At 42.7% G+C, this 24,272-nt stretch overlaps 2 protein-coding genes across 6 annotated transcripts in view; both read left to right on the top strand.

The window, feature by feature from the left end:
• Positions 1-24,272, top strand: part of asic2 (acid-sensing (proton-gated) ion channel 2) — a 317,943-nt gene that overhangs the window by 56,556 nt on the left and 237,115 nt on the right. The gene's annotated exons all lie outside the window — the stretch shown is intronic.
• Positions 7,632-9,606, top strand: LOC134877683 (protein FAM200A-like). Its single transcript, XM_063903276.1, has 2 exons — positions 7,632-9,034; positions 9,173-9,606. Exon 1 carries the CDS (start codon positions 7,643-7,645, stop codon positions 9,029-9,031), a length of 1,389 nt encoding a protein of 462 aa, XP_063759346.1. The 5' UTR covers positions 7,632-7,642; the 3' UTR covers positions 9,032-9,034; positions 9,173-9,606.

The raw sequence follows: 24,272 nt of genomic DNA, 5'->3' as shown, positions 1-24,272 counted from the left end.
TCAGAAACTCAGAACCTATTATTCCAAATCACTCTGCTGTAATTAGTCCCTCACCATGCAGCGACCTATGCTCATTACATCTGCACAACTCCAATATGTCTGCCTGTCCTCCTCACCTCAGAGGTCTCCCCTCGGTCTCTTCTGTGTGAATGATCAAAGACAGTGTCTTTTCCTTGCGTTTATTTGTGCAATAAAATCACTCTTCCATCTCATGAAAGTAAATTCATAACGGACTCTGCTGGATTTAGTTTGTTTTTTTTACTAAGACATAGAGATGCAAAGACCAATGAGACACCAGGCAAATCCAGCCGGCTGTCAGCTGATTGGCCCTGACCGGTGACCTGCTAATTATTTAAGCAGAAATGTGCAGCATTGTAGTATTATATTATGCAAACAGAAGAAAATATGGCAATTTATAGCACCTGCAAGTTCTAAAAAGTTGGGAAAGAACAAGGTTTTTACAAAAAGGAGTTTCTGTAATGTAGTGTTGAAGAAATTGGAAGTTGTTTTACAGAATAAAAATAAACATAATAACAAGTGATGGATGATTTCAATATCGCGCTAGCTGATAGATGATTCAAACTCATCCAAAGTCCATTTGTAGGATGCTTTTTTTAATCTTGCTCTCCCTCAAACCTACAGTCCCACATACCTACTAACTTTCTTTTTAAACGGACTGTTCCATGTCGTTACCATCGCATATTTTAAAGTTAATATGAGATATGCGGCAGCTGGTATTTCCCCTTTAAAAACCCTGAACCACACCTTCGTCCTGGGATTTGGCAGTGGCTAAAGGGCCATGAGAGTGCACTAACTGTGGATCATGTCAAATATTTAATTACCTAGCTCTCTCTGGAACAATAATCCCAGTATAAATGGGGCCAAAGTCTGTGTTTTACTCAAAATGTCTGACTGCATGTATCCTAGGAGAATGGTAATGCGGAGTAGCCCCAAGATAACATTTAAAATGTTCATTACCAAATGTTGCAGTGAATATCATTCATCTGATTTTCTTTGAACAGTTTAATCTGTTCATTAATGACCTGCCTCCAGTTTTCATCCTGACTCAACACATGTTGACCAAGAGGAGGAAGATTAAAGACCTGATAAATGCCGATTAAGACCCATCGATGGATACAGATCACCAGATTATAAATCGTCTCAGAATACCAAGCAGTCGTTGCAGCTCTTTGAAGTCTCCTCGCAAGTCATTTTCCATCTTTGGACACATAAATATGACTCATGGGGAGGATTTAATGTGGGAAAATATAAAAAAGGGGTTTTTAGTTCGCCAATACTTAAAGCCAGATCCTGAATTGCAAAAATACAAGAAAGGTTTTTATAAGTAGAGTGGCCTCGAGCACTTCCTTCCCACCCTCGTGACCCTCTAAAATAATACAAAGTAAACTCAGGACCCTTCATGAAAAGAAAAAAATGAAAGTGTTTCCTTTTCAGATTGACAGGTCGAAAAATGACAAAATATCCAAGAATTGTTGACAATTCCGCACAAATCTATATAAAATAAATAACAATATGATGTGATGACATTTTGACTGACTGATTGTTGGGGGAGGGATCCAAAGTTTTTTTTTGCTTGTTGCCAACTTGTTAATAATCCTGCTACATCTCGATTTAATTACACTTCAGAGGTCACCTAGCTCCAGGTTAATATCCACTGGTGAAGAGCGATATAAGCATGTTCACAGATATCTTCATGCATGCAGGTATAATGTCATCTGTATGACGGCTTGCTTAAATGTCATGTTGAGGCTTGAGGGAGAAGAGGATAATGTCAGCTTTACGCTAGTGGACCTGAGTGACATTACACTTTCATATCCTCTCCTTCTTATGATTTCCGGACATGGCTGCTGTGCCGTGGCCACACAGCCGAGGTGCGGTCTTTGACCTTTTGGCTCCATTCAGCACAGAAGAGTCAGTGGCTGAATGCCAGTTAGCATTGCAACCTGTGGGGAAAATCTGGACAGATGTACCTTGCCCGAGAAGTTTGACCTTATGTCGACCTTGTAGGAGAGCAGAGTGACAACTCAGAGAGAAAAACTATTTGACTTTCCACGCTTTCACATCATTTCACAACAACGTCATTTTAAGTATACTTCATTGAAAGTTTTTAAAATATACTTTCATTCAAAGACTGACCTGTTTTGGCACCTTCGGCCCTCGAGAATAAAAGTTTTTTTGCTGAGTTGGTGCACATTCAACCCCGCTGTTGGAGGGAGGGAGTGAAAGGGCTGCTGCTGGAGTGTAATTACTCGCCTACAGCTCAGCACAAATGTAATGAAACTTGAAATTTCCTCTTCCGTGCTCCAGGACATGACTGGGCATATGTTAAATCATTCACAGCAGCCCTTGACATGAAAAAGCCAATGGGCTGCAGGGTGTTATGAGCAGATCTGTGTTTGGAAAACATGGAAAGAGGGGAAGGTGTGAGGGAAAGGGGTCATACCGAGAACTGGGATATAATCAAGACATAATCATGTCTTATTTCATGGCTTAATTGAATACTCGATTCAGATTCGTTAATTCAGAACGTGTGACACGTTAATCCAGTAGTACATACCGCTGTCAAGGACTTATTGACCGTTGTGAAGGACGATCAAGAAATAGAAAGGAAAATAAGTTAAAATATGGAGCGCTGGACGTCAGATAAATCCGCAGAAGAAGACTGACAGGAAGTAAACACTAACAGGAACCCGGTCTGGGCTCTGCAGGGTTTAAGGACTTGTTAGTTGATCAGAAACTGTGAACAGATTTGAACAGTTACAGAAAACCTCGGGTCAGTGAGTCAATAAAATAATTTCAATTAATAACTGGAGTCGAGTCGGTAGTTGGCCGTGTAATAAGCGGAATAATTACCTTCAGTCGTGTGTTCTTCTCCCAATAATGACCACCTCGCTGCACATTATCCCTTACTTATAATATTACAGCTTCCAAGATGACACATTTGTGTGTGAGGTGTACAGTAGCTGTGTTGTTGCCATTTTCAGTCTTTTTGCGGGTGGTTGAATTCAGCAAAGTGACAGAAAATTAATCGATACGCACAAATACATGCTGTCAGTAAAGAATGCCTGTGTGCTCAACAATTGCTTTTAAAGGGCATTGGTTTAGCACTTTCTCTCAACCTTGCCTCACCTACTTAATAATATAGGTATTGAGTTCCTACTTTTCCCCGAGTGACTTTCCACACCCTTAAGAAAAACACTATGAACATGTTGCTTATGGGCTGGCACAAAACACTCAGTCTGGTTCTGTCTGATGGTTTTGTTTGATCTCGTTGGTTTTTGGGCAAGTCTAGAAAGATAAAAAACTGAACTGATGGCAAGATAAATACATCTGTTGATTTGAACTGAAAGTAAATTCTCGAAATACTATATTAGATTTGAATAGTTCTGAGATGTATTGGGTTTAAGCAAACAACAATACATTGACTACATTATTACATTAATTCTGAAGAATTACAAAACATGTTCTGGTTCTAATGTGATGAATTGCTGCTTTATATCATATAAATTAAATATTGTTTGGTTGGTTTGTTGGTGAGACGACCCAAGTAATCTGACGACACCACTTTGAGGTAATGGCTCTTTTTAAACCTCATGAATCACACAGTATAATCATACTGGCACCTGTATCCAAAATACAAATGTGATTTCATGCATACTCTGTGAGGTATATTATGAGGTTAATGAATATGTCCATGTTTAGCTATCTACAGGTGTTTCCCATTCACTGGAGGGCTGCCAACACATCCCTGTGGCCCCTGGGCCTCGGCTCTGTAAATCCATGCCTGGTCCGACTGAATGCACACTCCCACTTGATGAATCCTGAAGTGAGCTGTGCAGAGTGGAGGCCAGGACATCGCAGCAGCTCAGGTGTGAGTTGTGTTGCAGTTTGCTGTGTTGAGATTAGCTTTCTCTCCTGACCAGTGACTGTTTAGACTATTATTCTCGAAGATGGAGAAGGAGTGACATTTTTATTTCAACGTTGTCATCTCAGAGTGGATCAGTGTAGTGCCGGGTGACACCTCTTCTTCTTCACTGCGTCTAATTTGGCGCGGGATGTTAATGGCTAGTGTCTGCTCAGTAAGCGGGCTTTTGTTTTTACTGCTTCTTTGGGATGCATGGTTGCATCTCAGCATGTCCATGATGTTTTGTCTCTATGACAACTGTTTTTTAAGAGGGTTTCTTTGCCTCCTTTTTCCGTCTTCACAATCAGTCCAGCATTTGCTCTGCCAGTGTCTTCCTCTCCCGCCACCACATAAATGAACTTCCTGTGAGTGGCAGGAAGTGCAGATTAAAGGTGGCACAGTGTATTTCCTGGAGAGGTGGGTGGCTGAGGAGGAAATGAGCTGACAGAAGGAATTTAAAACCACAAAAGTGAATTGAATATGAGAGGCATTAGGTAATACATGCATGCATGTGTGTTCATACAGCAGATCTTAGAGACTAACCGTGGTGTATTCATACCAAACCCCCACAGTCTGCTGCTCACAGTCGCATGCAGAATACACGGTGTGCTGTTTAATGAGATAAATGCAAAACCTGGGTCTACAAGCACGAGTTCCACATGGAAAGTTAGTAGGTAAGCACAACAAGCGGACTGGCATGCATGGCAGTCACACTATGATGAGTGCAAATCAAATGCTAGAGCTGGAAGACCCTTCTGCAGGTTCCCGGCAACAATAGCATGGAAGCGGAGTACTGTATAAGTTAAGGATGGTGACACATGGAACATGCTAATGCACATTGAACAAGTTTGTGGAACTAATCAAAACACCCTCACTTATGCTCATTAGTTACTTTTTTATTATTTGTGTTAAAAAAAATAGCATTTCAACTTCATATCACAGGTAATGCTTTCTGTGCATGTGACCTGTGGCATTTTGGGATAGTTTTTGCTCCCTGTTTTAACACTGTCATAAAGAAATATGTGACATTTTTGTGAAGTGAAAATTGTTTACTTAAGTTGTCGATGGGCTTAATTTGGTCCTTTACACTTGCTCTACTGTCTGTTGAAAACAAAAAAACAAAACATATTCTTATTCATTTGTGCTACTAGAGAAAGTGGAAATCTGAATTTTGCGTACATCTGGATATTTATGCCTGTAGTGTTTTCTTGCACATTTCACTCTGATTACCAGTGGGATCAGACAGTACAGGTATACTGTATACGTGTAGGAGAGATAGCACAGCTCTGATGCATATGGCAATTAAGACTTTTCAGTCCGGCATAGTTCTGCTCCTCATTTATTTCTAGTTGACACTGATTGTGCCTCTCATGAAAGCATATGTTTCTACATCTTACTCATCTGCTTCCCACTCACTTCCTACATATTCCATCCTAATCTATTCCTTTTTGCTTTTCTGTCTCTTCACTACATGTTCCATTTTTGCTCCAACCTCATTTTGATTTATGAGTGGGCATAGCCCTTTGTTGAGCTCTTATTTCACCTGTTAAAGGAACCATCTCGAGCTTAGTGTGACCAATGATGTGTGTGTATGCATTCGTCTCAAAGGGGCCCTATTATGCTCACTTTCAGGTATCATAATTATTTTTTGTGCCTCTACTATGAAAAGTTTCTATACTTTAATGTTCAAAAAGGTCTTTATTTTTCTTTCACTGCCTGATCTGCAGCACCTCTTTCACCCCTGTCTGAAACGAGAACCCAGACATTCCACTTCCTGCACATATACCAGCTTACATGCCATCACACACACACACACACACACACACACACACACACACACACACACACACACACACACACACACACACACACACACACACACACACACACACACACACACACACACACACACACACACACACACACACACACACACACACAACAATCCCCACCACTAACTCTCCCCCTGTCATTGAGCAGATTGATCTCTGCATGCACTAATAAAGATGAGGGTCTCTGCAGGTGTGATATATCACTCGGCAATAAACACTCTGCATTGAATCTGTAAAAGTTGATTTGCTGGAGCCTTAATAACAGTCGTTAGTTGCCTACTGCAGGGTCCGGACCCCGGGGATCCTGCACATGCTGCTGCTGATAATGCAGTTTCAAAAGCCCTCTGCCTGCTGGGATGGAATGCATGAGACTTTAACTCAGTTTTGCACAAAAACATGCACAGCTTGAATCACAGGAGCCATCCCATACTTCCTATTCTTTTTTCTCATTTAGTGTCTGCCTGAAAAGTTGTGATGGAATCCTAATTTCATCTGAACACTAAGAGATAAGTACACTGCAAAAAAGACTAGCTGAAATACATGAAATAAAAACTGAATTTTAGGAGAAAATTACTTTTCATTACTAGTGAAATGATCTGTCCATGCAGCAAGATAATTTTACTTGATAAGGAAGCTTAAAATAAGACGGTTCTGATAAGCGTTCAAAGGTTTAAAATAAGTAGAAAATGCTGGTTTTTAGATCAAATTACTTAAGATCAGACCAGCAACAGTGCAGTAATAAGGGAAATACACTTAATATTAGTAAATAATTCTTAATTCAATTCTTTATCTTAGAGCATAAATCTTAAAAATGGAAACCGATTTTTACTTAAATCACAACCAGGACTGCAAGTGACATTTCTAGCATTTATTGACAACTGAAATAATTCTGGAAAGCAAATTGACATCAGTAACAAAAAAAACAGGTGATTCAATGACTAGGACTCAACATTAACGTTCCGTCAAAGAAATCCTCCTTTGGCAAAGTGCTCACAGGTATGTTTCCCACGGCAAGGGTGCAGGCCGTTCAATCGAAGAGTAACACCGGGGTGGAGAGAGGCCGCTTCTCCAAGTAAAGTGATGGATCCTCCCTAGGCTAGAATTGAACAAGGACAAACACTTTACTCTGGATTAGAAGAGTTTCAAGAAAACAGCAGTAATGACCAAGGCCAAAAGGGTGGGTGGAGGGGGTCCGGAGGCGGGATTCGGGCGGACGACCCACGGGCAAGGCAGAGCATGAGACAAAGCATGGACAGGACAGGCCTTGTGGCAAGGGAACTCCGGAGGCCTGGGACATGGGCAGAGGCCACGGCGAGGGAACTCCGGAGGCCGGAGACATGGGCGGAAACAGGAGCGGAGGCGACAGCTATATATCTGGACACAGCTGTAGAGTCGGCCTTGGTAGTAGGAAATGGAGGAGGGACAGGGCCCATGAACAGGGGCAGGCTGCCCACGACAGAGCAGTCGGGGACCCCACGTGACGGCAAGGGACCTCCGAAAGGAACAAGCTTTCGGGAAAAATGGGACGAAAAAGAAAATGCTATGGGGGAATGTTAAATGGTGTCACAGGGACGCGACAGAGGCAGGACAGGCGGTACCCGGTGGTAATGGTTCAGCGAACCCCGAAATGACAGGCTATGGGGGAAACCGGGGGAACTTAGCGGGCATATGAGACGCAACATGGCTTGGAAGGCCAACCCGGTGGTAATGGATGTTCGCGGGATCAAAGGGGACAGGCGGCTACCCCATGGTAGTAAATGCAAAAGTAAGAAAACGGGGACTGAAAGCATCGAACATGGTCGCTCTCGGGTTGCAATTAGTAATGAAGCCCCATACCATTGCAGAGCAGCTGATATTGCCAGCAGCCATAGATATGTGCAGAGCTATGGTAAGCGAAGAATGTGCCAACAAATTAAAAACTATTCCGTTGTCAGACAACACAATCGGAAGACGAATTGGGGAAATGGCAAATGATGTCAAAGACCAGCTGATGGCAAAACTTCAGACAGTTCTGTTTTCCCTTCAAATCGACGAGACGACAGATGTTACTAATGATGCGCAACTGTTAACATTTGTGCGATACGAGGACAGTGGCACTATGTGCGAGGAATTTCTTTTTTGCAAACCACTGCCCGGGCGAACTACCGGTGTAGAAATATTTAAAGCACTGGACGATTTTTTCACGGAGCACAATATCTCGTGGCAGAGGTGCGTTGCATTATGCAGCGATGGGGCCCGAGCCATGAGTGGCAGCAAGACTGGACTGTTTGCGCATGTAAGGAGGGTGGCTCCGGGGGTAATTTGGACACACTGCCTGATTCATAGAGAGGCTCTCGCCTCCAAAGATCTCAGTGTTGAGCTCAGTGGTGTGTTTGATGTCGTTGTCAAGACGGTCAACTTCATAAAACGAAACGCATTGAATACACGCCTGTTTTCATCCCTATGCCATGACTTGGGAAGTGAACACAGCTCTCTCCTTTATCATTCAGAGGTGCGTTGGCTGTCTCGCGGCGCTGTGCTCGCCCGTGTGTTTGAACTACGCGGAGCTATCTACGAGTTCTTGTGCGAGAAGCATTCTGATCTGGCTTCCAATTTCAACGATAGTTACTGTTTAACTAAGCTGGCGTACCTCACAGATGTTTTTGCAGAGCTGAACAAGTTGAACAGCTCCATGCAAGGGAGAGATGCAAACGTCATGCAGCTCTACGAGAAGCTCGACGCATTTGTGAAAAAAATGTCAAAGTGGATCGAACGAGTGGAGAGCAATAACTTGGCGATGTTTCCTTCAGTTGAGGAATACCCTGACAGCACTGACATCAACGACACTATATGTGAGCATTTGAGGAAGCTTGTGCGTCAATTCGCAAAGTACTTCACTGATTCGGAAGAGTGGCGCCGTGACAGCAAGTGGATCCTGCTCCCATTCAGTGACGATGCATCAGTAGGGTCAAGTCTGACGGCTGTGGAAGAGGATAAGCTGATTGAGATGTCCACAGACTCTGTCAGGAGGCATATGTACGACACACAGCCCCTTGTTAAATTCTGGATAAGTTGCCAGACAGAATTTCCACAGCTTGCTGCAAAAGCAATGAGGTGTCTTTTGCCCTTTCCAACCACATACCTGTGTGAGAGTGGTTTTTCTACACTGGCGTACTTAAAGAATAAGTACAGGGCTAGGCTTGATCCAGAGAATGACATGAGACTGTCTCTGTCTACCATTTCGCCACGAATAGACAGGCTGTGTGGACTTCACCACGCCCAGATATCACACTGACAGGTAGGCCTAATTCTCCCATGTTTTCACTGTTACGACCCTGGCGGGTTTAGGCCCCGCCCTGTGTTAATGGTAAGCCTGTTCTCTCTCCCTGCTTTTCTCAATCTCTCTCTGCTTTTCTCAATCTCTCTGTCTCTACAGCAGGTGATTGGTGACAGGTCTGTCCTGGCTGGGTTATAAAAGCCCTGACCAGCCAGCAGTTGAGGCTGCCTTGGTCTTCATTTGTTGGATTTTGGTTCTCCGGTGTTGTTGGATTTTTGTTCTCCGTTGTTGTTTTGTCACACACCTAGACTGACTTTGCATGACATTTTTAGTTACTTTTCCCAATACTGAATTGCACAACACTTTATTATTCTTTATTCTTTCTTTAAAATAATCTTTAATTTAATTTAATTTAATAAATCTACTTTTATTATTATAAAATCTGCGTGGCCTCTCTTTCATGTTTCATGCATTGAGCTATGCATGTAACACCAAATACACACGCGCACGCGCAGGCACATCAGTGGGCCGCGGATTGCTTTCTAGTCCGAATGGTGGTCCCTGGGACAAAACCAGTTGAAAACCCCTGGTGTAGACCATGGCGAGGGAACTCTGGAGGACGACCTGGAGGGCAGTGGAATAGCTCGGGAGGGCGGCGAGACAGTTCTGGAGGACGGCCTGGAAGGTGGCGAGACAGCTCCGGAGGACGACCTGGAAGACAGCGGAATAGCTCCGGAGGGCAGCGAGAAACTGCCGGAGGACGGCCTGGAAGGCGGTGAGACAGCTGTGGAGGACGGTCTGTATGACGGGCTGGAGGACGGCGAGACGCCTCTGGACGACGGGCTGTAGGACAGGCTGGAGGACGGCGAGACGCCTCTGGACGACGGGCTGTAGGACAGGCTGGAGGACGGCGAGACGCCTCTGGACGACGGGCTGTAGGACGGCGGGCTGTAGGACGGCGAGACGCCTCTGGACGACGGGCTGGAGGACGACGGGCTGGAGGACGACGGGCTGTATGACAGGCTGGAGGACGGCGAGACGCCTCTGGACGACGGGCTGTAGGAAGGCGAGACGCCTCTGGACGACGGACTGTAGGACGGCGAGACGCCTCTGGACGACAGGCTGTAGGACGGCGAGACGCCTCTGGAGGAAAGTAAGGAGCACCTGGAGCGGGAGGCGGCAGGGCCACCGAGGAGACAGGAGCACCAGTCGGCGGGACCCCCGACGGGACATGAGCAGTTGTCGGCGGGACCCCAGTTGGTACTGGCATCAGCGGGACCCCCAAAGAGGCAGGACATGGCTTTGGCGGGAACCCGGGTGGTAATGGTGTCAGCGGGACCCCGGAAGAGGCAGGACATGGCTTTGGCGGGAACCCGGGTGGTAATGGTGTCAGCGGGACCCCGGAAGAGGGAGGACATGGCTTTGGCGGGAACCCGGGTGGTAATGGTGTCAGCGGGACCCCGGAAGAGGCAGGACATGGCTTTGGCGGGAACCCGGGTGGTAATGGTGTCAGCGGGACCCCAGAAGAGGGAGGACATGGCTTTGGCGGGACCCCCTGGTAGTATTGGCATCGGCTGGACCACCAACGGGACATGAACTACAGTCGGCGAGACATGAGCTTGAGTTAACGGGGCATGAACTTGAGTCGGTGGGACCCCCGACAGGACAGGGACATGGGTCAGCCGGGCCCCCGACTGGACTGGGACATGGTTCGGCCGGGCCCCCGACTGGAAAGGGACATGGATCGGTGGGACCACCAACGGAACAGGTGTCGGAGGGACCAGCGACTTGACGGGATGAGGAGTTGGCGGGAAGAACCGATATTCCTCAAAGATTTTTGTGGCTTTGTCTTCTTCCCTTTTTTGCATCTGAATCGACTCAAACTCAAGGTCCAAAATTTGAGCAACTGCGCTTTGGTTGGGTTTTGGGTTGGGTCTGTTGTACATGTTGCTGATTATCTTGTAGTGCCTTGCCTGCATGTTCAGACTATCCGGGCCCACTAAAACAGATGCAACAGGAGAGTCAGGGACAGACATTTCAATGTAATCACTTCTGCACCAGCAGCAGGGAAGACAAATCATATCATATGATTACAAAATGCAATGTATGTATGCACAATTATATTAGTAGGCATCATAGCACTTTTATTTTCCAGACTTTTAGAACATACCTGGACTGAGGTGTTCGTCACTCTGTTCATCGTTGCTTGGAAGATTTACGGTTGAACGGTTGAAACACTTGTGTCAGCGTCGGTTTCATTTTCTGTGGTTGCATCAAAGAAAGACCTCTGTCCCACCCCTGGTTGTGGCATGGGGACCCTGCTTCTTCCTTGGGGACTTCATATTTTGGAGTCGCTTACAAATTTTAGAGTAGATGGTCAGCTGTGGTAAAGGAATGTTTTGGAAAGTTGTTAGTCTCGTTACCCCCCCCCACCACACACAAACAGTTTTAGAGATGTGTATACATAAAACCTACATATGGCAGATCTGTAGCATCTCGAAGCATTGGATAATAGTCGACAATCTTCTGTGACATGGCTCTCAATTCGTGTTTGGAGGGGTAGGTAATTTCTTTTCCGAGGGGACTAGCTTTCAGGATTGCAACCATGCTGGTGATTGTATTCCTGCTCTTTCGACATCTTACAATCCCGTCCCTTTCCATTGCGGAGCAATTCAAAGTACTGGCTGCGCAACCATGTCTAGCTCAGAATCTGTGTACACAACATACTCTGGTGGGTCTGGCAATTTCATTCTTTTGGTGGTGGATTTGTGTATGGGGGTGAAGGTTTGACGCTGGCATGGTGGCACAGCACTAGGTACAACCCCACTTCCACTGTTGGCATCTTGCTCAGTAAGATTCTCACCCTATTGAAATTTTGGGGGAATCAAGAAAAAGAGAAACTATTAAACACATAGGACATCATGATGTCACATTGGCTATTCCGATGTGTAGTATATTTACCTTTTGGATTGATGACATTCCATAACTACTTCCACGGGAGAAAATTCTCTGGACCCTGAAAGAGATCCTTGAGGTCCTCCCTGCTGAGGGTTTTCAAAACACCCTCATCGATATTGGCGGCTGTAAAATTAGCAAAATCAGTTTCACATCAAATCAGAATTCTTTATTAATTAATGGCAATTATAAATTATAAAATATCTTAAATCCCATTATTAAATACCCTTCAATATCTGTTTAAATAGTTAAATACCATTAATTATTAAAATGACATTAGATGGACAAAAACCCAGGAAGTGGAATTAACATTAACAATAATAAACAGAAGCAGCCTAATGCCCAATCACTCATTCACACTTCTATAGGCTTAAAAATACAACGTATAAATCGTCTTATCAAGATCTTAATTTAGGTTCCAATTAATGATGTTAGGAGAGTCCTTGTTAGAGAGTCCATGTGGTTATGTGTGAATTTGTAATCCACTGAAGATCCCAGGGAAGGCAGCTTGCTTGTGTGTGCGACGGTGTGTGTGATGCGAGTTCTAAAGGCTCTGCACTGTAGCACTGTCAGTAGCGTACGTGCACTTAAATGTGTGTATGTAAGTGATGCGGGCCGTTGGGAAACTTTGCGTAAGGTTACCTCCGTTTGTGTGTGTGAAGTTGGTCGCTCAGTCTCTGAGCCACGAACGATGGCCACGGTGCAAATTTACTGTGTGTCTCAAACTTACTAACCAACGTAAGCCCTTGTTGCTCTGTGCTCGGCCACTAACTTAAACGTAGCACCCTACAATCATTTTAACTGATGTTATATTGCTAATAGGTAGCAGGTAACGTTAGCTACTGAGTAGCAGCGGTAGCTAGCACTTCACCAAACCTCAAATAGCTAACGTAACATTATACAAAAGGAACACAGACAGCGACGAAGGCCGACCAAGAGAATGGGCGGCGACTACACCTTCTCTCCTCACCTGTGCTCCGACTACACATGCGCTCCGCAACAGTTGCGTGTTCATTGTATCCACGCCGTTACAGTCTATTTTGTTCTGCCTCCTCCTAAAACTTTTTTACCGTTACTCAGCCCCGTGTCGCGCACCCAGTTCCCCAATTACCCACTCAAAGATTCCTGAACGTTTCCGACATACTGACCAACTATTTAGCTAGCTACTTAGCTAGCTAGCTTTTAGGTGAATCCACAAATTGAGAGCGCCAATGATAACCTTAACAACTGATACTAGTTACGATGTTGAACACACTTCTTAACTTGCCTCCTAACACCGACAATGTGGTGTCATCCAAGTCATCCATATCCTATGTTGCTAATCCCAAATCTTAACTTTAACATTACCTGTCAAAAGGCAAAGGGCACAGAGTTAGCTAACGTTACCAAGCAAAAGTTCTGTTAGCTAAAGTAACCTCTAACAGTCACGTGTTAGTGTAACGTGAACATTACCTTTTACATTGTTTAAGGTTATCTAACGTGAGCTTGCTAACTAGCAAGGTGCAGGTGAAAAAAAATGGAATATGTCTGAACAACTGCATAGTATTAAACATTATTTTTGCAACATAATATCATCGTGGTGTGACCAAACGTGGGGGGAGGGGCGGAGGTGCAGAATGTATAAAAATGTAAATATAATATATATATATATAGTACATGCTTATTGATTACACCTCATATTTTTCTATTAGTTTCAAAGAAAGTGTGTTTGTGCTGATACAATATGATCTTTGTGATATTTTCTCACATAGAAAAGGTGAAGGTGAAGCCTTCGAATAAAAAATGTATTTTTGTAAAAGAATGCCTTATGTGTGATTCTTAAATCAAACAATTGAACTTGAGTTTGTGTCACTGAATCTTGAAACAAGTTATTTTTAGTGGAAGAGAATGGTAGTCGCTTGGTACTCAGATGGTACTAGCTTGTTTTACCAGTAAATTACTCAACTTTAAGATTTCCTGACTAATTGAGGCACAAAAGACATATTCATGATCATTTTAAGAATATACCATGAATTCAAAGATATAACAAGATAATTAATCTCATATTTCCAGATCTAAGATTTTAAATCTTGGCAAGCATAAAACAATTTGCAGTGTAGGAGCAGGAAGTGGAAAATGTGCTCAAATGCAACTGTCAAAGGAATGGAACGAATTCCTCTTTAAGTTTCAGTAACACAATTATTAAATGGATTGGAAGGATTATTCTCTGTCTGCCTTGTAAGTGTGTAAATTTGCGGGCATATGTGCATCTATAAATACAATTATGCAATTATATCCCAATTAAAGCTGCAACAACTAGTCGACAACGACATTTTGTCGACGCGAAATTTAGTTGTCGAAGCGTTGTATTATTTAAGCAACCTAGGCATTTAACTCATGACTCATTAGAACACACGCAAATGAAATTGCAATAGAGTTGGCAAGCCACCACCGTAATTTTGTATGCTGTGGATTAGCATTTTACTGCTTCCGGTTCTGAAGGGGAAGCAAAAGGATCATTAATTTCCCCATTGTTTTGTTTATAAAGTGTCTAATCCCCATTGATGCTCCACACCCGTAACAGGTGGTGGCGGTAATGCACCGAGTTGGGTGCCAACCGCCAATAAAATAAAAAAAGAAGTAGCAGCTTCGTCTTTGCACCATCTGCGTCCTAAACCAACCACTGACGAAGTCTAACAGAGACGAATCATGGCAGAGGCTCCGGATCAGCGTGAGCAGACTGCAGTAAAATTGAGACCGCGATTATCTAAAGTCTGGGCATTTTGTAAGGAAAATAAAGCTAATAAACAAGTCATGTGTACCGTCTGCAACGCAGAGCTGGCCTAGTACGGCAGTGCAACGGCGATGCATGAGCATCTTAAATGCAAACACCCAGGACGTCTAGAGCCCGAAGTTCCGGATGGGTAAGTTAGCCGGTTTTTGTTTACCTTTCGGAAAACGCGTCCTCTAGTCCAGAGACATTAGTTACTTTTAGGCCCTCTCATGAAAGATAATGTGTTAACCCAATTGCTTAAGAACATTGAATTACAGTCTAAGTGTCCCTCTTCCCTCATGTTAACATTGTAAATTCACACGGTCACCTCGCCTACCTAACTTTACCTAGCTCTGCATGACTGCACGTATGCTAAATAGATAGGAAGATAGATAAATACCGTAGATAAATAAATGTATACATAACTAATTATAAATCATTAATTTGTCAGATAAAATCCATAAAATGTATTAATTTAAGTCTACAATTTGTGGTAACTATGCCTAATAGCTTTCTATTTTCATTTAGCCATTTTAGAAGTTCAAAGCAAAGGCGTGTGGATGACTTTGTCCTGCGGAGAGGCGTCTGCACCCCTCAAATGGTCAGACTCCTCACTGAGAGCGTTCTAAACATGCTGGTCTACGACATGAGGCCAATGTCAACGGTGGAATGCGAGGGTTAATCGATGACTAATCGAAAAAATAATCTACTGACTAGTCGACTACTAAAATAATCGTTAGTTGCAGCCCAAATCCCAATTCTGAATGTTAGCAGTTTCTTGTTCTTGCTCTTTGCCTGACGCTGACTATAAAACACAACTCATTTTATATTCACCCTCCTATTGCTCAATTCAGACCTTTTTTTTTTTTTTTTAAATAGTAAGCATTGACTTATAAAAGCTGGTCTCTGGAAATATTTAAAGACACAATACTTGCTGCTTTCATTTTTGATGTTGAAGCTACTGTCAATGAAACATTGTACAGATATTTCACAATAAAGGTGACAATTAATCGGGCGATGATGCCCTTTAAGCCACTTGGATGTTTTTGTTGACAATAAACAGAAATAAAATAAAAACATACAACAATATACAATATATTAAAATATATTAATCAGTGAAAATAGCTGTTATTCTTTAAAATAATCTGTAAAGTGGTGAAACTGGAACACCCTTTGAGTTGTACTGTGGGATTGAGTGGAAATGTATATTACTATGAATTCCAAAAGCAAAAAGGTAACCATGAAGGAAGCTTTCTTATCAAATGTAGACAAAATGACCAGCCAATTAAAACAGAATATAAAAAACAGAATCTTTGCTTCATACAAAAATGTTGTTGAATAATTGTATAAATTCAGGAAACGTTAGGAATTAAGATATGTCTGTAATTAAAGCTGCAAATGGACGCTTGAATTGCCCTGCAATGGAAGTAGGTGGTCTTATTTAATTACATATTTTAACACGTGAATATCCAAGAACCACCTTCGTCAACTTATGTGTTCTTCTGATTTGGTAAATTAAGTTTGTGAATATATTCAAATGTGTTATATTATATATTGAGCACAATGGAGGACTTCAGCATTGTTCATCTTGTATTTTATTGGCTGCTGTGAACACTCAGTACAGGAATGAGTGAATGCATGCACTAATTTGGATATAAAGTCCAAGTAATTTAACAAGCCGTTTGACAATTCATTCCTCCAAGGGGGTAATAAGAAAAGTAATAACATCATTTTTGAAATTAGTGGTGAGTAATGACTGCTGCACTATTTGAGTTATGAGTCTCGGCACTGCTGTCACATTTCTCTTTCTCTCTCTGACTCCCTTCCTTTTCCCAGCTACAATCTCTGTCACTCCCACTCTCTTTTATAGCTGTCTTTCTCTGAAGAACACCATTATATCCGTGAAAGCGAAGATTTAAGGCTTCTCGGTCATAGCCGCCGATCGTTTTCTGCTCATTTTTCCAAACTATGTGCCGATGAGAGAGAACTGATGAGATAATTCATTGAAATTGTAATGCACGGGTAGTTTTGGGTGTCATTCTATTCAGGTATCAAACTGACGTGGTACATTTTTAGACTGGAAGCACTTTAAAGATAACAATATATCGAGCAATAGATTTTCATGAGGATAGCACAGTGCACACGTAGCTCGTCAATGAGGTTTCCTTCTGTAGGAAATGATCGGAAATCTATTCAGTGAGCAACCGTAGTGGTGCTGGGGACTAAGAGTTTCTCTATCATTCAGATTTGATCAATAATCCTGCAAATTAATCTGTGCAATCCATTCAGAAAGCAGAGCAAAATCTTGCAAGTATGATTTCAGTTTTCTTTTCTGTACAGAATGTGTGATTTTTCAGCTCTTATACAAACCACCTAAAAGCCACTTCAAGTATTAGATTTCACCTTGGCTAGGTTTTGACAGGCAGCAAGTGGTTGCAATGTAAACACACAGAGAGGTAACCAATTGGTGGATTTATTTTTAAGGGGGAAAATGTATTTGCAGTCACAGACAGACAATTTGTGTCGTCAGCTGTGGAGACGTATGCAGAGCTCTACTGAAGTGGCACATTAAGTTGTCTGAGGAACATTCTGTAATTGGAGTGTGTCTTGTTACAATCTTTATAAAAAAGCGTCTTTACCTCCCTCGTCTTGAGTCCCTTTGGAACCTGAAGTAACTGTAGAAAAATGATGGACTACTGGAGCTAACAGTTAATGTTAGGATCCATTGAGTTGTGTTATGATGCTTTCATTCTCAATGAAGTACAAATTAATAGGTATACCAATAACTATAATAAATAAACTTCATCCTTAATATCCAAATATAGACGTAAATTGTATTTTTTTGGTGTGGTACTTTATTAGGGATGTTTTTACTAAATTATAAGATGCGTAGGCAGGGAAATATGACCTATTGAACATCCGATCAGACCAATAAGAGACTGAGTGAAAGAAGTAATAATAGAGTGGTGCAGGAGCGAGTCCTAAAACCCGGAAGTGAGTTAGCATTTTACCACTTCCGGTTCTCTGGTCTCAGAGTAAATGGGATTTCTCCGTAGGATTTTGGAAAATAGCTCGTAATAAGGTCTGTGGTTTACATAAATTTAAAAGACGGATCACGTTTAGCGTCTGCAGTGACCCTATTGGTGATTTTTGAGTTTACGTGACTGAAAAACTGAAGTGGCTGAATAGGACTACAGAAGTTGTCGAGGACGGTGTACTTGTGATTATCCGGATGAACAAAACGTGTATTCATCAAACAGGTTCGTTTTCCACAGATCTTATTTTTTACGATATTCCAAAATCCTATGGAGAAATCACATTACTTTTTTGTCGAGGTAACCCATGCGCAGCTTACTTCCGGGTCGGCCTACAAAAATACATCATCCCTGCCCCACTCTATTATATATTATTATGAAGTGGAAACTACGGGAAAACATCGAATTGACCGCACTAGACTGTCCAGCTTTGATGTTGGAGAATGTTTTGAATCCCTTATCTTACCAAAAGTTTTCTCTATGATCACCATCCTTCCAAAAACTTAACAAACAGGTTGTTTTAAGTTTCCTTTAGCAGATAATGGACTGTCATATCAATGCGTTTTTAAAAAAATACTGACAAACAATCCTCATTTGTGTTGTTTCAGAGGGCAAACAGCCTGTTGTTTTTTTGTTTATGGGGGAAGATATTGGATTATACATTAAAATAGTGTAGTACTCTCACTGTGCTATCTGATCAAACTACATCACACCAGCTTCTCAACTGCAAACCGTTTTAATGTGTAAAATAAAAGTATCATTTCTGGGCCTTGCATAGTGGCATGAAACGTTCAGTCATTCAACATGAGTTCACTCCTGAATTTCCCCTCTGGCACTTGTTTAATGCTGCTGTGATGTGTTTATCCCAGGCTCTGAAGAGCTTACGGCCTCTTAAAGATGCCTCTAGAGCAGACATGGGCAAACTACGGCCCCCGGGCCACATACGGCCCGTTAGGCTTTTTAATCCGGCCCGCCGAACTTGTCCAGATTAAAGTAAAAACTCCTTCATTTTCCACTTTCCCTGCAATGCCCACGTTTCCTCAATAGATGGCGCACTCTAACCACATTAACCGTTATTGGAGTGGCGAATATTACCGTATTTCCGCACCATAAGGCGCACCGGATTTTAAACCGCTTTATAGTGCGGTAAATACGGCACTCTTTATTTTCACTTGAGCCCTTCTGTGAAAATGAGCGGACCAAAGAAACGGAAAGTGGACAGCGAATGCCGAGTGTTTAATAAGAAGTGGACAACAAAATACTTTTTCACTGAAGTTCGATCAATGGCTGTATGTCTGATATGCCAAGAAACTGTTGCGGTTTTCAAAGAGTACAATATCAGCCGTCACTTTGCCACGAAGCATGCAAACTATGCTAGCAAGCAATCAACACAAGAACGGGTGGCTACTGCTCAGAGGTTGGCAGCTAATTTACAGAGTCAACAGAACTTTTTTCACCGACAAACTGCGATTCAAGAGTCAAGTGCCAAGGCAAGTTATTTGCTGGCATTCAAATTAGCAAAGGCTAGCAAGCCTTTCTCCGAAGGCGAGTTTTTGAAAGAATGCATGGTAGAGACAGCAGGCCTCTTGTGTCCGGAGAGCAAAGCCAAGTTTGAAAAAATCAGTTTATCACGCAGGACAGTGACTCGCCGCGTGGAACTGATTGACGAAGATATAGTCAGTGAGTTAAACAAAAAGGCGGAGTCTTTTAAGTTATATTCACTAGCGATGGATGAAAGTAACGACATAAAAGACACTGCTCAGCTCCTAATTTTTATCCGAGGGATTAACGACAGTTTTGAGATAACGGAGGAGCTTTTGAGCATGGAATCACTGAAAGGGAAAACGCGAGGAGAGGACTTATATGAACAGGTGTCTGCTGTCATCGAGAGAATGAAGCTACCTTGGAGTAAACTTGCCAATGTCACCACGGATGGATCGCCAAATTTAACTGGAAAAAACGTCGGGCTGCTGAAAAGAATCCAGGATAAAGTGAAAGAAGAAAACCCTGACCAGGATGTTATTTTTCTTCACTGCATCATTCATCAGGAGTCTTTGTGTAAATCTGTATTGCAGTTTAATCACGTCGTGGGTCCAGTAGTAAAACTTGTTAACTTGATACGAGCAAGGGGACTTAATCATCGCCAGTTCATTACGTTCCTGGAAGAAACTGATGCGGATCACCAGGACCTACTTTACCACTCTCGCGTCCGCTGGTTAAGTTTGGGGAAAGTGCTTCAACGAGTCTGGGAGCTCAAAGAGGAGATTCGCTCATTTTTGGAGTTAATGGGGAAATTCGACGAATTCCCTGAGCTGAGCGACACAAACTGGCTTTGTGACTTTGCGTTTGCTGTGGACATATTTTCACACATGAATGAACTGAACGTGAAGCTACAGGGGAAAGATCAGTTTGTGCACGACATGCACACAAATGTGAGAGCCTTCAAATCCAAGCTGGTTTTATTCTCCAGGCAAATGTCAAACAAATCTTTCACACATTTTCCCACACTCGCCGTGCAGAAAGAGGCAGCCCGAAATGCGAAGAAATACTGCAAATCACTGGACGACCTGCACAGAGAATTTTGCCGTCGGTTCTGTGATTTTGAAAAAATTGACAAGTCACTTCAACTGGTGTCCTGTCCCCTGTCACAAGACCCCGAAGCAGCACCGCAGGAGCTGCAATTGGAACTGATCGATCTTCAGTCTGACTCCGTCTTAAAGGAGAAGTTCAAGTCTCTTAAACTGAATGACTTTTACGCTTCACTTAACGAGACCACGTTTCCAGGCCTCCGGAGTACTGCACAGAAGATGCTGGTGTTGTTTGGCTCGACCTACGTGTGTGAGCAGACGTTTAGCGTCATGAACATCAACAAAGCCCATCACAGATCCAAGTTAACTGACCAACACCTCAGATCTGTCCTGAGGATTGCCACAACAAAACTAACTCCAGACTTTGATGCACTGGCAAAAAAGGGAGACCAACAACACTGTTCCCACTGAAATTGTTTTTCTGCTGTGTTATAAAAAAATGCATATGGAAAGTTTGGAAGTGCGTCTTTTAATTAAGAGCAATGCGCATTTACGCACAGCAGCGGTACAGTAGCTGAATTAACACGCCACACATCGCTCTTAATTTTAATTTTCAGCTGCAGGTAGGATATTTAATACAGCCTGTGTCCGTGTGCTTGTGAACGATATACAGTGGGGCAAAAAAGTATTTAGTCAGCCACCAATTGTGCAAGTTCTCCCATTTAAAAAGATGAGAGGCCTGTAATTTTTATCATAGGTATACTTCAACTATGAGAGACAGAATGAGAAAAAAAAATCCAGGAAATCACATTGTAGGATTTTTAATGAATTAATTTTCAAATGATTGTGGAAAATAAGTATTTGGTCAATAACAAAAGTTAATCTCAATACTTTATTATATACCCTTTGTTGGCAATGACAGAGGTCAAACGTTTTCTGTAAGTCTTCACAAGGTTTCCACACTGTTGCTGGTATTCTGGCCCATTCCTCCATGCAGATCTCCTCTAAAGCAGTGATGTTTTGGGGCTGTCGCTGGGCAACACGGACTTTCAACTCCCTCCAAAGATTTTCTATGGGGTTGAGATCTGGAGACTGGCTAGGCCACTCCAGGACCTTGAAATGCTTCTTACGAAGCCACTCCTTCGTTGCCCTGGCGGTGTGTTTGAGATCATTGTCATGCTGAAAGACCCAGCCACGCTTCATCTTCAGTGCCCTTGCTGATGGAAGGAGGTTTTCACTCAAAATCTCACGATACATGGCCCCATTCATTCTTTCCTTTACACGGATCAGTCGTCCTGGTCCCTTTGCAGAAAAACAGCCCCAAAGCATGATGTTTCCACCCCCATGCTTCACAGTAGGTATGGTGTTCTTTGGATGCAACTCTGCATTCTTTCTCCTCCAAACACGACGAGTTGAGTTTTTACCAAAAAGTTCTATTTTGGTTTCATCTGACCATATGACATTCTCCCAATCCTCTTCTGGATCATCCAAATGCCCTCTAGCAAACTTCAGACGGGCCTGGACATGTACTGGCTTAAGCAGGGGGACATGTCTGGAACTGCAGGATTTAAGTCCCTGGCGGCGTAGTGTGTTACTGATGGTAGCCTCTGTTACTTTGGTCCCAGCTCTCTGCAGGTCATTCACTAGGTCCCCCCGTGTGGTTCTGGGATTCTTGCTCACCGTTCTTGTGATCATTTTGACCCCACGGGGTGAGATCTTGCGTGGAGCCCCAGATGGAGGGAGATTAGCAGTGGTCTTGTATGTCTTCCATTTTCTAATAATTGCTCCCACAGTTGATTTCTTCACACCAAGCTGCTTACCTATTGCAGATTCAGTTTTCCCAGCCTGGTGCAGGTCTACAATTTTGTCTCTGGTCTCCTTTGACAGCTCTTTGGTCTTGGCCATAGTGGAGTTTGGAGTATGACTGTTTGAGGTTGTGGACAGGTGTCTTTTATACTGATAACGAGTTCAAAAAGGTGCCATTAATACAGGTAACGAGTGGAGGACAGAGGAGCCTCTTAAAGAAGAAGTTACAGGTCTGTGAGAGCCAGAAATCTTGCTTGTTTGTAGGTGACCAAATACTTATTTTACCGAGGAATTTACCAATTAATTCATTAAAAATCCTACAATGTGATTTCCTGGATTTCTTTTTCTCATTCTGTCTCTCATAGTTGAAGTGTACCTATGATAAAAATTACAGGCCTCTCTCATCTTTTTAAATGGGAGAACTTGCACAATTGGTGGCTGACTAAATACTTTTTTGCCCCACTGTACGTGTACTATTTGCGTATGAAGGTGAGGGCGTCCGTGGCGAGTTTGTAGAGCGCGCAGTCAAGACAATCCATCCATGATTTTGCGGGGTTTAACACAAGTAGATATTATTGAGCTTGAATATTTCGTTGTGTAATAATATGTTTTGAATGTTGAAAGTGATTCAATTTTATCAATAAATGTTGATTTCTTTAACTTTGCACCTTCGATTGAAACTTATTAAAAACAGACGCAATCTTGATAAATCACAGTGTGTATGCTATTTTAATCTATTTACATTTCCTCCTCCCAGTATCGTGCAAAATAGTGTGTAAACGCCATATCTTGCATATTCCTTGAGACAAACTTATTAACTGATAAGGGCTATTTTGCTCATTTGAAAGATAGTTAATAAATTGGGTTATAGTGTTCTTACTGTGCTATAAGGTTTGCACACACTACATGTAATGCTTTAGTATATCCGACCCAAACACTCCATCCAAATGCTCCTGGCCCGGCCCCTCTGTCAAATTTTAGAACCCATTGTGGCCCGCGAGTCAAAAAGTTTGCCCACCCCTGCTCTAGAGGAATCAGCAGTCCGGGGTTGTTTTGTCACCAAAGACGTAAGGAACCGCCGCCTCCCTTACACAGCAGCGTGTCGACTGACTCTGTATCGCTGCCAGTTCATCCTAGTCTCTATTTTTGAAAGTGTGTGTTGCCGGCCTGCTGAGGTCATAACTAAACTGTTTGTTAAAAGTCAACCTTTTCACATAGAGGTGTCTGTGAGCCTCAGGGTCTACAGCTGCCTGTTTTCTCTCTGCGGTGTCACTGCTTTTAATATTGCGCTACCCGGCCTATAACGGTGCATTCCTTCAGTTTTGGTGCCTTAAGAATCGCTGTGCTTTAATAAGTACTTATGAGCTACATTGACGTGCAAAAACGCAATGCGATATCTCCATACGATTTTGGAATGTTGTAAACAATAAGATCCGTGGAAAACGAACCTGTTTGTTAAATGCACGTTTTGTTCAGCCGGATAATCTCCACATGTCTACCCGACTTTGATCATTTTCGAATCATAAATCTAATCGCCAGAAATGCTAACGTTATGCTATAAAGGAACTACAGAGGAGTACAGCATGGTCGCGCGACTTCAACGTCACGCCAACTTAAGGTAGTTTCAACTGACTTTCGCGAGCTTGCATATTTTAACAAAGCTTTTCGCCACACTGAATTTAAGTAGAAGTCATGGCTGTTTCAATTACCAGTCTGATATACATATAGAACAGGGGCCAACAAACTTAGCGGAGTGTTTACGTGTTCGGCGTAATGACGTACACCGTCCTCGACAACTTCTGTAGTCCTATTCAGCCACTTGTTAACAACCATCGTTTTTCAGACACATAAACTCTTCTTAAATCACCAGCGCGGTCACTGCTGATGTATTTAATGTCGTAGAACGAAACGTCTGATGACGTCTTTTAAATTTGTATCAACCACAGACCTTATTTCGAGCTATTTTCCAAAATCCAATGGAGAAATCCCATTGACTCCGAGATGTGTGTAAAATGCTGACAAACTTTCAGGTTTTAGGGACTCGTTCCTCCACCACTCTATATAAGTGTTTTGCTTTTGGAGAGCAGACTCTCCCAGCAAATATGATAGTAAAGTAATGTAGCCAAGGTTTATGAGTCATGACTATACTTATGAAGCTAATAAAAAGCGATAAAAAGGACGCT

The sequence above is a fragment of the Eleginops maclovinus genome, chromosome 16 (assembly GCF_036324505.1).
Source record: "Eleginops maclovinus isolate JMC-PN-2008 ecotype Puerto Natales chromosome 16, JC_Emac_rtc_rv5, whole genome shotgun sequence".
Classification (NCBI taxonomy): Eukaryota; Metazoa; Chordata; class Actinopteri; order Perciformes; family Eleginopidae; genus Eleginops; species Eleginops maclovinus.
This window is presented reverse-complemented; position numbering and strand designations above follow the sequence as displayed.

Excerpts from the sequence above, each read along its gene's own strand:
- LOC134877683 (XM_063903276.1), top strand. The coding sequence starts at position 7,643 with ATGGTAAGCGAAGAATGTGCCAACAAATTAAAAACTATTCCGTTGTCA.